Source organism: Coccinella septempunctata, chromosome 9 (assembly GCF_907165205.1).
Source record: "Coccinella septempunctata chromosome 9, icCocSept1.1, whole genome shotgun sequence".
NCBI lineage: Eukaryota > Metazoa > Arthropoda > Insecta > Coleoptera > Coccinellidae > Coccinella > Coccinella septempunctata.
Window position 1 is genome coordinate 18,281,392 of NC_058197.1, and position 12,344 is coordinate 18,293,735.

General features: G+C 39.5%; 2 protein-coding genes and 1 non-coding gene across 5 annotated transcripts in view; all 3 read right to left on the minus strand.

Annotated features, from left to right (window-relative positions):
• Positions 1-217: 217 nt before the first annotated feature.
• On the minus strand, positions 218-7,667 carry LOC123320141 (rabphilin-3A). 3 transcript variants are annotated; one of them, XM_044907342.1, is made up of 11 exons: positions 7,569-7,667; positions 4,617-4,718; positions 4,415-4,562; positions 3,249-3,430; positions 2,682-2,911; positions 2,439-2,481; positions 2,125-2,383; positions 1,711-1,916; positions 1,463-1,658; positions 1,137-1,351; positions 218-1,078 (listed from the first exon to the last, which is right to left on the minus strand). In XM_044907342.1, the coding sequence occupies exons 2-11, from the start codon at positions 4,691-4,693 to the stop codon at positions 778-780; spliced, it is 1,857 nt and encodes a 618-aa protein (XP_044763277.1). In that variant the 5' UTR covers positions 4,694-4,718; positions 7,569-7,667; the 3' UTR covers positions 218-777. The 3 variants fall into 3 exon arrangements, with proteins under 3 accessions (XP_044763277.1, XP_044763275.1, XP_044763276.1); XM_044907340.1 differs by having other exon boundaries at positions 1,137-1,366; XM_044907341.1 differs by lacking the exon at positions 7,569-7,667 and having other exon boundaries at positions 1,137-1,366; positions 4,617-4,722.
• On the minus strand, positions 2,504-2,586 carry Trnal-cag. The gene has a single exon. It is a non-coding gene; the product is annotated as a tRNA-Leu (tRNA).
• A 2,017-nt stretch (positions 7,668-9,684) lies between the features above and the next one.
• Positions 9,685-12,344, minus strand: part of LOC123320889 (cytospin-A-like) — a 29,244-nt gene continuing 26,584 nt past the window's right edge. The window contains exons 11-15 of the mRNA XM_044908378.1: positions 11,430-11,591; positions 11,141-11,374; positions 10,972-11,082; positions 10,643-10,917; positions 9,685-10,429 (exon numbers count right to left, since the gene is read on the minus strand). Of these exons, the coding sequence (XP_044764313.1) occupies positions 10,340-10,429; positions 10,643-10,917; positions 10,972-11,082; positions 11,141-11,374; positions 11,430-11,591 (872 nt within the window). The 3' untranslated portion in view covers positions 9,685-10,339. The remainder of the gene's footprint in view (positions 10,430-10,642; positions 10,918-10,971; positions 11,083-11,140; positions 11,375-11,429; positions 11,592-12,344) is intronic.

A 12,344-nucleotide genomic window follows, 5' to 3' on the forward strand; every position in this document is an offset into this window, starting at 1 on the left:
AGAAGTTAGTGTTCTGTTCTCTTCAGTGGGTTTGATTTGTTTGTTCACCGCTAGATGACTCTTACGTCCAAATTGGGAACGTGAATTATAAGAAGGAAAGTTTCTCAACAATTATATATTTTTATAGATACACAACTTTACGATTAATAATACATTACAAAGTTTCCCTTAGCTTCATTAGAAACGAATGCCATATAAAAGTAAATTCCTCTAACAATGCAATTTATCACCATCTGAATATGCACTGCACGCTTCAAGCGATAACTATTTCCTCTAATAACAAAATAAATAGTATCTGCAACCTGTAACTCCACATATTTGTATTAAACAACTTTATTATTATCATATATTCAGGTGGAAAGATGTGAAGAGTTTTCATGAGGCAGTTTAGTTATGATTCGTGTAATTTGTTACACAATCAGTGTGTACTGAAGTTAAAAATGATGTTATGAAATGAATTCAATAGCCCAGTTTCAGTTCTTCACATGCACCAATGTGCATTCTTTAGATCATCAATCTAAAATATTTCGTTTTTATTCAATCTTGAAAACCAAGCAATAAAGGAAGGAAAGCTTAACACGAAACTTGTGCGTGTTTTGAAATGAACCGACAAAAATATGAGCTCGCTACATCTACTGGAAGAATTGAGCATGTTCACAACCCGAAGAAGTCACATAAAGCAGAAACAACCCAGAAGACAACGTTTTTGTTCATTCAGACTAATCCTACGCTACCATACTAATCGGTAAAAATTGTTGTCCCCTCCAACCGAACCTCTCATTTGACATTTTCCTCGCTGAGGTTGTGCCAGCACTTGTGATGGTGATCAGGGTACTTGATCATGTCCAACCAGTGCTTGAGACGTTGTCCCTTCGATCCAAGGCCTCCCAAGACCAAACCGCCGAGGTAGTCGTTGCTCTTTCCGTAGTCCTTGTCGTAGACAGTGATGTAGAGACTCTGGGTGCAAAGCTCTGTTGGACGAGTCTCGAAGGCGAACTGTTCGTTCCAAACGGGGTTCAGCTCCTTCCATTTCACCGTAGTCTTGTGCTTCTTGCGGTGAGGGTCTGGTCGCAGCTGACTGGAAAGAAACATCTTGATGACATAACTGGATAATTTTTTCTCCAAGGAGTACTCACAGTTTAACGAAAGGATCTGAAAACCCGTTGTTATCCATAGGCAGAAGATTGGCGCATTCGATCACAGTCACCAGAAGAGACCTCCTCCTTGTACTGTAGCAGAGGGAGAGCAGTATTTGTCCCCTGGACCACATGTCGTCGAACCATTGGGATAATTCTGGTCCAGGAAGAGGCCCCCTTTGTTGGAAATTGTTGTTCTCTAGGGCTATTGTCAGCTGAAACCATTTATACTTGACGGGTATGTTAAGTTGAAGTCAGACAGTAAAGGGTAAAGATAACAAAACTCATTGTCAGTGGTACATATGGAAAAATTTCTGTCTACTTACATATATATTGTTTTGGACCTTCAGCTTCGCAAGATTAATTCTTGTCTCCCCCATGAAGTCGTGTCCATACTTGTCTTCGTCGACCACTATTATGTGGAGACTCTTCTTCATTAGGTCGTCTTCGGAAATATCGTAGAAAGTCAGGTTTTCGTTGAATTCGGGGTTTCTAGTTTTGTGGATCGTTCTTGTGCGCAGTCTGAAAACGTATTTCGCCTTATTGCTTCGTCGTAACTCGATTTAGAACTTACCTCGTATCTTTTTTCGTGGATGGTAAGATGTTGAGTTTGCAGTAAGGGTCTGCTAGGCCATTCATATCCATTGGTGTCAGATTTTTGGCCCTGAAAACGGTGACCTGGAACGTGGAATTGACAGGATCGTAATTGAATGCAAGGTCCATTGTTCCCAGAGAGAGATCGATGACAGGTTTGGCTTCTCTTGTTTCTTCGCTCGTACTCTGGAAAGATCGAAACAAATCATCGAAGTCACAGTGGCTTCATTTCCTTCCGAAATGGACCATAACCAGCTCAGAACATTCAATGATCGAATAAACCCGAGACTAAAATTGACCCTTGACGAATACCATTACTAATTTCTAGCTCAACGAAGTTTTAAATGATTAATGGAAAAATGATTTTCCCAATAGTTCTTATGAGATTACCAACCTTAAAATTCACACTGCTGGCACTGCAAGTGCTCGGGGATACTCTTCCCTCGCTTCTGCTGTCACTCCAAGGCCAATCTGTCAAGCTTCTGCTGCACATAAGGCCCCTCTTAGCGTTTTCCAGAGTTTCGGCCTTACCATCTGTCTTAGCGTCGTTGCTACTGTTGGAGTCGAAGGTTGCGGCTATGTTTGGATAGGGTTTCAGGAAATCTGGCATCTTGGAATGGGTGGAACTGCAAGGACTGGCACTGTTCGGTTGACTGCGAAGAGATGGTGTTCTGATCGATTTTCGTCTGATTAAATATGGAAGCTTACCTGGATACTGAAGGGGGGTTTGACGAACGCTGCTCCTTCGCGTCTGAAAAAGACGTAAAAATTAATGTCAGAAGTGGGATTCGAACCCACGCCCACAGAGTGGACTGCGACCTGAACGCAGCGCCTTAGACCGCTCGGCCATCCTGACTGATGATTATTTTATGATGGCTCATCATTCGTGAAGATAGTGTATTGGTCTTCAAAAAAATCTAATCGCTCTCGGAATTGATGATGAGTACTCACCATTCGGGCTTTCAGAGCTAGAGTGCCTCCTCTGGTTCCTCTTTCTGATCTTCCAGTCCTCGTCGCTGCTGCTGTCGTCATCCCTCAGCGATCTGGTGTTGGTTTTGTTCAATCCATTGTTCTGGTTTGGAAGTACGTATTTGGGGATGCTCTTGAAGAACCAAGCCCCGGATTTTTTCCATAGTTCTCTGACCTCAGCACAGATCATACAGAGCCAGTGTTCTTTCGGACTTTCAAAAGAAAAGAAAAAGTGACACGAAACAGTAAGGAACCACGTGATTTTTAGTGAAATCTTGTAATGGAAGTGTATTAGTGAATATTAGCAAGAGTATAGTTTTGGTAGTCTGGTAACTATGTGAATCTTTGATTTCTACATGGATCTGTGAAATTTGAAAAATCGGTTACTTTGGCTGAATACAACTCTGTTTAAAAGATCCACAGAAGTGTAGAGTCACAGATTTAGCTAGTTATTCTCTTGTTTTTCCAGGAGTGGAGATTATATAGCAAAAAAAGTGTTTCTTTTGACCTCCAGAATCTATAAGTCATAAGTCTATACTCCATACATACCAATGTTTGAATGGACAAGAGTTGATAGCGCACTTATGGCACACCGGTTTCTTGCAATCCATGCAGACCAACTTATGCGACTTGAGGATTCCAAAACCATCTGCACAGAGTAGACACTGCGAAGGATTGCGTCCCATCACTTTGCGTCTCATGTTTTCCAGTCTTTGTATGAGGTTTCCAACCTGGAGATGAATGTTAGTACTTAGGGAAATTAGAAAATAATTCTTTTAAATTCGAATGCGACACAGAAACGTCTCCTTTGCCCTCTGTCCATAGACATAGAGACTCTATGTCGATGCCTGTGTCACACCCTGTGACAGATTATGATTCTGTTATCTGTGATTGTGACAATATTTTATAAACGGAAAGAAATTCGAGAATTCCGATGAAAAGTAGAGCAATTCCTTCGTCTTTGAACGAAAGACAGCAAGAGAAGCATACGGATTGACGGCGGCCAATGAAATGTCAATTATCTTCGCAAATTAGTTGCCTGGAACAAGCCAATCTCTCAATTTCCCGAACGGGTAAATGGCACACAGAAGAATTCAATTAGGAGGAGGGTTTTTGGGGGTCGACTCGTCTCCCACGATTGGTGGGGTAGCTATTCCGGGAGTTATTTAGGGAACCAGGTGTCTTTCAATTACAAGGGCGCCGAAAAATATCGATTTCGCGTTGAATGCAACTTCCCTATACTGTTGTGTCTACAAGGGCGACATTTATTCAGCTACTGAATGAATTTTGTTAGGAGAAAAACAGGAATTTCCAAAATCTACGGTACAAATCAAGTACGAACACTTTCCGAAGAAAAACTTCACAATTCTGTGATCAGTGTGTCATTCATTGAACTCTATGAAAACCATAGAGTTGTCAATCTTTCAAGAAATTTCGATGACAAGACAGTAGAACATAGACATAAGGAGATGTCTATATGTCTATGTAGAATGGATTCAAACCCGAGTATTTTCTATTCTATGATCCACCGAACAACTCCTTGCAATCTAAACTACGCATTGATATCGATAAAACAAAACTCCAAGAACAATTTTCAGTGTGTACGTTCCATCCCTCATTCTTCGACGAAGGAAACTTATAAAACCCACAAATCCATAAACGCGCTCCGAGAAATTCAATAAATAATTCACATCGAAGCTACAACACCCACTCACCCTTTCCTGTTCCATCTGATCGAGTTCCTCGGCCCTCTTGATGACTGCGACGATCGCCTCTTGTTCTTCTGGTAACAAGGGTTGATTGGAGGTCGATGGGGTCTGATACCCCAGAGAGCCGGTCTTGATGCTCCATCCCGTCTTCAATCTAGAACGATGTACGAGTTATATAGTGGCAATTATATTTCCCCCGATCACTTACTTCGCACGCAAGGCTAGCTGCCTGTCGTTTGGGCACACGAATCTGCTCGAGGGGCTTGTTGGGGTTCCGCAGTCCATCAGTGAAGGCAGTCTACTGGCATATCTTCCCTAACTGGAAAATATATGAAGTAGATGTTCAAATCCCTGGAAATAATTCCTCCTGAATCATTTGTGGTGTGGAATTCACTGGGCCATAAATATTTCGAGAATTTCCTCAAGAATGACAGCATAAAAACCTATCACAGGATTTTGTAACTATGGCTTTTGCCCCAGCGAAAGAATTTCAGCAGTAGGTTCTTGGGGTCAAAAGAAGCACTTTTTTCCTAAAACATTTTCTACGATTCGGTCCTGATAAAAAGATATAGCCATTTTAAGTTTTCATAATGAGCTATGCCACCCCTGGAGAAGCTGAATGACCTTCAGAATAACTAGCTAATCTGTGACTCTACACATCTATGGATCTTTTAAATAGAGTTGTAATCATAGAGAAATCTTGTCTCTGGTTGTAATCAAGTACCCAATTTTTCAAATTTCACAGATACTTTTTGATTTTTGAACATCAAATTACTTGAAAACGGCGCATTATACGAGAAAATATGAAGAATACTTTTATTTTAGAAAACGTTCAAATATTCAGTAGATAGCCTCCAACTTAGGTTCAAGAGTTGGGTTCTTTGAATTTTTGGAATTTTTATGGTACCTTATGGTCATAATGAGAAAACTGGAAGACGTGGGTGATATCTTGTGTTCGAAAAAGATTCGTCAAATAAATGAAAAACTATATTCCGAAATCCATTTCATTCGATGAAACCGTTTGTGAGATAGAAATAAAAATAATTTTTTTTAATGGTTTTTCAACAGCCTGTATCTCTTAAACCGAGCCGATTTGGCAAAAATGGTAAAGGAAAAAAGTGTTTCTTTTGACCTCAAGAATCTGCTTTCAAAATATTTGTACGCGTCAAAGACGCACCCTGTATACAGTTATACAAGGTGATTCACTGTGGTAATACGGCTGAAGCTAAGAGTAGATAGAGGACACGTAGATGAGTCAGATTAACCTATATTTAAAGGATCTATCTCTCTCTATAATCAAAATACAGAGTGTTCTATTGATTTTGCCAATTTCTTCAATTACTCATAACTTTCGAACCACCTTATATATTTTGATGATACTTGGTACATACGTTCATTCTCCGCAACAACTAGTTCAGGTCCGGTCTGGAAAAAACTGGTAAATTTCGTCGAATAGCCAAAAAGAGATTCATTTCATGGCGGCAAATAGTAGAGGGTAAAAAACCACCTGTATATATTTCATTTTATTGAACCTTTCCCCGCATTTCCCAGTTCATCACGGAATGCAATGAATCTCCTCTTGTTGAATTTCCTCCGTTGTAATTGGCTTCATATAATTCCAGTTAAGAGTAATTGGACTACTAGCTAACAACACACAGATGGTACGCTGTTCATAATTGCTAAAGACGCTCTTATTTGTCAAATTCACAGATAGAATAAGGCAAGAAATAATTGAGTTTACCTGGAGTACCAGGAATTTTTTAAGAGTAATTGTTTGAATCTTTATTCGGTTTATTAATAATTCATCGTATACAATTTTCAAAAAACCAAATGAACTAATGGCATTTCTATCTTTGTAATGGAAAATCTCCTCATTTCCATCCAGAGAAAGCTAAATTTCCTTCAACCTTGAAAATAAACCTGCTCGCCATAATTTTTGAACTGTTTCCATTGTAAGAAATTGTACAAAATCATCGATTTAAAAGGAATTTAGGTTGGATGGCCACTGTCTAGGGCCTGACCTCAATTTTCATGGACATATTGTCTTTATCGAGGCAAAAGTAGGTCAACTATCACAGTTTCTTGTTGGGGAAACCTTGGACAGTTCGATTAACTAGATGAGTAAAATTAAAACAACATTTTATCGAGTGAGTCAAAAAAAAAAGTTATTTGTGAAAGATAACAAGATATCCTTTCTTCTTTTCATCTTTATCGGATACCAGTGTTAAATTTAACATTGACATTGTAGGCCTCTTCTTATAACTGCACAATTTTTTATCGAAAAAAAAAAAAACTGGAGATGTTACTGACTAATGAGAATTTCAAATTCTTCTTTTGAAAGAATCGGAAAATAGGAATACCAATTATTGTCTTGTTTACTTGGAACAAGGCGAATTGTAAAAGGAGATGATGACATAAAAGTTCCTTTATGAAACTCGTGGAAAGTATTCATCATTTAGCCTCCAACAGCACGCTGAAAAAAGAATAAGGCTTCTAGAGACGTTTTGAAGGAAAAAAAATCTTTTCAAGGGAGACATTCTAAACTTGAACATGAAAAATACGTTCTCTTTCAACATAAAATTCAATCTTCTTTGTAGTTTCGCTTCTATAAGATTCGTATTCGATTCAGATCTGAATAATGATTCCTTTTCCAATAATAATTATGAGCAAATTCAATTCTTTCATTAACTCTGTAATTTTTCTATTATTTTGGTAATTTCTCCAAAAATACTAGTGTTTCTTACTGTAAAATCTGTCATATCTACAATTTTACTCTCCATCGAGTGAAACAATGTTAGCAGATTTGTTTCTTTTATCAGCGGAGTTTCACCTTACTCTGATTCCAGTAGATCAGTTGTTTCTATTAATTCTCCATAAATAAATATAGATACAATCTCTTATTGTGATTTTTTTTGTCATTCATCAAGTATCATCTCTACAATAAGGTACCTAATCTTGATTTTCAATATATTTTCAGAGAGAAATTTTCTTCAAAATTCAAAAGAATTCTTTGACACCAAGTTTCTATCATGAGAACTTAATTTTATCAAATATTTTTAATTTTTTTTGTTAAAGTTGTACTAATCAACCTTAAAACCTGTCAAAAGAATAATTTTCGCATCCCCCACCCTTCTTGAGCTCTAAAAAGTGATTAACTCACCAAATGAACCACCATCAACATATGTCAAAATGCACGTATAAGCTGCTGGACCAGTATTTCATTATCACCGACTCGTCGTTGAAACTGAAAGGACGCCACGCGACGCCTGTTGATATTTGACGCCTGTTGCGCTAGCGGTCGGAGACGCGGGGTGGGGGGAGTGGAAATTCTGGACGCTACGTCTGGATGATCGATTTTCCCCACTGGTGAAAAACCTGCTTGTATCGGTGCTCGAATGGGACGTATTGGGCATCGCTTATCGTGAACAATTTTGGCGGGAGTTTTCTGTATTATACGCCCAATAATACTTGTTGGAGAATATGTTTGGGCTAATTTTATCTGTTTCGAAAGGCTTCATTAAGATTTTCATCTTGGAAAAGGCATTTTTCGATTTTTTGGGTCAAAAATGAGCAAGGGGTTAGACCCCCCTAAAATCACTTATTTGCTACTCTGTCTAAAAATCAGGGTGTTCTATTACTGTCTTAGGATATGGAGGGCATAGAATTTGTTTTGAAGATTCTAGAAAACCAAACAGTTGATGATTCTATAGAGAATTGGAATCCGGAGAGCTCTTCGAAGTCAACTCGAAAATGAAAAGTGGAAAAACAAAAAAAATTATTTTCTCCTGAACAGGGCCAAATATTTGAAGTTTTGGTATGAAAATATAGGTTTTCGAACACGCTGAATCCATTGCGAGCAATTTCGAAAGCCTATCTTCGTTCGTTTAGATTTTCATCTTGAAAATGGAATTTTTCAAAAATTGACAATTTTCAATCTGCGATATCTCCTGTTATATTCGTCTGATCCAATTGGGATTTCCGGTTTTATAATCAGCATTGCCAAGGCTTCCACCCTAGCACAAAAACTCGATTTCGAAAATCTCGATTTTTTGGGTCAAAAATGAGCAAGGGGTTAGACCCCCCTAAAATGACCTATTTGCTACTCTGTCTGAAAATCAGGGTGTTCTATTACTGTCGTAGGATATGGAGTGTATAGAAGTTGTTCTGTAGATTGTAAAAAACCAAACTGTTGATGATTCAATAGGGAATTGTACTCAGGAGAGCTCCCCAAAGTGAACTCGAAAATGAAAAGTGGAAAAACAAAAAAAAATATTTTCTCCTAAACAGTGTCAGATATTGAAAAGTTTGGTATGAACATATAGGTTTTCGAACACGCTGAATCTATTGCGAGCAATTTCGAAAGCCTATCTCCGTTCGTTTAGATTTTCATCTTCGAAATGGCATTTTTCAAAAATTTGCAATTTTCAATCTGCGATATCTCCTGTTATATTCGTCAGATCCAATTGGGATTTCCGGTTTTATAATCAGCATTGCCAAGGCTTCCACCCAAGCACAAAAACTCGATTTCGAAAATTTCGATTTTTTGGGTCAAAAATGAGCAAGGGGTTAGACCCCCCTAAAATGACATATTTGCTACTCTGTCTCAAAAACAGGATGTTCTATTACTGTCTTAGGATATGGAGTGCATAGAATTTGTTTGGAAGATTCTAGAAAACCAAACAGTTGATGATTCAATCGAGAATTGCAATCCAGAGAGCTCTTCGAAGTCAACTCGAAAATGAAAAGTGGAAAAACAAAAAAAATTATTTTCTCCTAAACAGTGTCAGATATTCGAAATTTTGGTATGAAAATATAGGTTTTCGAACACGCTGGATCTATTGCGAACAATTTCGAAAGCCTATCTCCCTTCGTTTAGATTTTCATCTTTGAAATGACATTTTTCAAAAATTGCAAATTTCACTTGTGAATTCGTCAAGACCAAACGGTTGTGCCGAGATGGATGAAATTCTCAAATTTGATACTAGAAGAGTTGCTCTTTCAGAATATGTATCACATTTAGATCTACGATAATTTTCCTGGAAGATAAATTACTCTATAGATGACCTTCGAAAAATTCCCAAAAAGATGGGGTATAGAATAGAAACGAATCCGAAAATTTCGGAGACTCCTTAGCATAGATGCTGTCTGAGCAGAAAGAATGCTGTAACGACACTTACCATGTAATCCACACCTGTCCATGTCTTCTGATCATTGTTCCTCTCAATCAGACTCTTAATTAAAGCGTGTAAGGTCATGGGATGATACAAACAACAAAGCATATCAAAAAATTGGTGTATTTAGAATTTTCACAAAAAAATTGCAAATTCACATAACAAAAAGAAGCGAAAACGTTCTATATTCTTCAAAAAAAAAAGAACAATTCGGAACAACCAGACACAAATCGAGAAAACATTGGATCGATTCGAAAAAAGAATTATTTCAACAAAAAAAAAAAAACAGGTCAGATTAAGTCGAATATTTTTCCTTTTAAAACATTGTGAATTCTACAAACCACAACGTGTGTGATTTCTGGTGCAAAATAACTAGTGTTTCTGTGGATATAACCAGGCGAAAAAAACTCCATTAAAAAGTTTAGTCATCGAAATACCACAGTGACTAGATAAATATATTGAATGGATATCATTTCACGAACTTTTCCAAAAGTGTCACATCCATATGGATACACCCTAAAGCAGTGTACAGACGGCACTTTCTTCAAACTTCTCAAGGAATACAAATATCTAATTATACATCTCAAGAATACAAGGAATCATTATAAATATATAAAAGTTCTCAGTCAACGTTGTCGTTAAATACAATCAGTGCATGAAAAAGATCAATAAATAACATCGTCAATCCTCCTCGGAGGAAAAAAAAGTTTGGGAATGAATAAATTCGTATCACAGCAACTGACGAATGAAGGGAATCTACTCAGGTCTCAAAATGCTTGTAGATGGCAGTGACGTAACTCATAACCTGTTGCCAATCCGGCCTCTCCAACTGCACCATATCGTTGATGTTCTGAGAAAGAAGAAAATAAGATAAAAAAGCCACAAGGGAACGACAAAAAATAAAAGAACAAACAGACAATGAAAAGAAAATAGTAATAGTTAGAAAAGACACTCAAACGAAAGTAAAATGTTCAGAGTTCACAAAACCTAATCAATTTAACAAAAAAATATATAAGCGGTGATGCCAAGCGGAAGAGAAAGTATGAAATATCAGGAAACTTACCAGAGTCGTCGGTATTCCTACGCTTTCAGCTGCGGAAAAGGCCAGGGAGAAGTTCCTGCGCTTCTCGTGGGGGTTGAGACTGTCGTAGGGTATCCTGTCGGGCAGGTAGGTGTGCAACAGGGCGCACAGGGCCAGACCGTCGTTCCAGGAACTGCTAAAGTTCGTGATGTCGATGTTCTGATAGCCAATCGTCTTGTTCTGGCACCACTTCAACAGGGCGTTCCTCTTGGACCCTCCGTTCTTGATCAGACCGTTCAAGGGATCCTTACGCTCGCCTGAAACCGAAAATGGGGTTAGGTTCGACGACGTTTCGTCCCCGGACGACTTACTCAGGTCGGAGTAGCTGTTCCTCCTCGAGAAATCCATGCCTTTCTGCAGTATCGACTCCCTGTAGTTCTCTTCGGTCTTGACCTTCGAAATGTCGTTCTTGAGCAAGGAATCTGAAAGTTTGAGAATCAGGTGAGCCTCCCTAGATGGTTGAAAATCGTCGTTTCCTACCTGTGATGTGGGTCTTGCTCCAGTCCCTCGCCAGCTTGTTGGGCTGCTGTTCCTTCAGCGGCGTCTTGATCTGCACCAGCGTCGGTTCCGTCCATTCCGAGGAGTTGCGAAGGGGGGAGGCCGGGGAGAAAGATGGCGCCACCAGTACCACCGAAGGGCTGGAAGGCGTCCTAGCGTCCGAAGCCAGGGAATTCAAGGAGGAGTTGGAGCTGCTCCTGGATACGATGTTGAGGGCTGCAATCGTAAACGTTTAAATGACCCTAGAGGTGTTGTTCGACCACCAACTTACCGTTTTTCGCGATGGGTTTACCCTGGTTCTCGATGCTTTCTATCAGAGATTTCACCGACTGCCTGCTGTTCTGCCTGGTCAGGCCAATCTTTGTCCTCCTGGTCAACTCCTCGCCACCAGGAAAACTGGACGGTCTCATGGTCACGTTGGCTTCGGTTGTAACTGGAAGAAATGGTCGATGAAAGCCTTAACGGCAGATGGCGAAGCTCAGATGTAAGTGGGATGGACAGGAGGGATACTTTGGGTACGTAGATACAGCCCTAGAATGGGTTAATTGTTGGGGAAATAACGAAATAGCTAGCTGGAATAACTGCTCGAAACTAAGGAATGTTTCCAGATCAGATTCTCCTACTTTTGGAGGTCCAGATCTAGTGGACAACTCCAAGATAACATTGATCACAAACCCTTCTTTCACCGAAACAGAAAATTATGAAACACATTCAAAGCTGATGTGTGTTTAATCCCCAGAAATTCAAGATGATGATGAAGGTTGTTACAAGTTCGGTAAGGAGGTTACATTCCACTGGGACCTTAGGTTGTGCTCCACCACCAGAGCTGCTCTGACAACTGTGCCTTCTACAGCTCACCCTTCAGCTCCAGAGCTCCGATGAACTTAAGTTGTGCTCCACCACCAGAGCTGCTCTGACAACTGTGCCTTCTACAGCCCACCCTTCAGCTCCAGAGCTCTGATGAACCCAGTATTTGAGAGGCCTTCAAGGAGGCTAAGTCCTCATTTCTCCTCTGGTTTCCTCGTCCAAGACATTTCTTAGGCAGGCTTGCAATGGCGGGGCATTCTGTATCCAGGTGAACATTTTACCCACAATATCTACATTCGTCAGCTTCTGATAAGCCCATTTTCATCCTATCCTTCCTAAGGCGTCAATGCCCTGTGAGGAAGCCAAAGGAGATACAAAT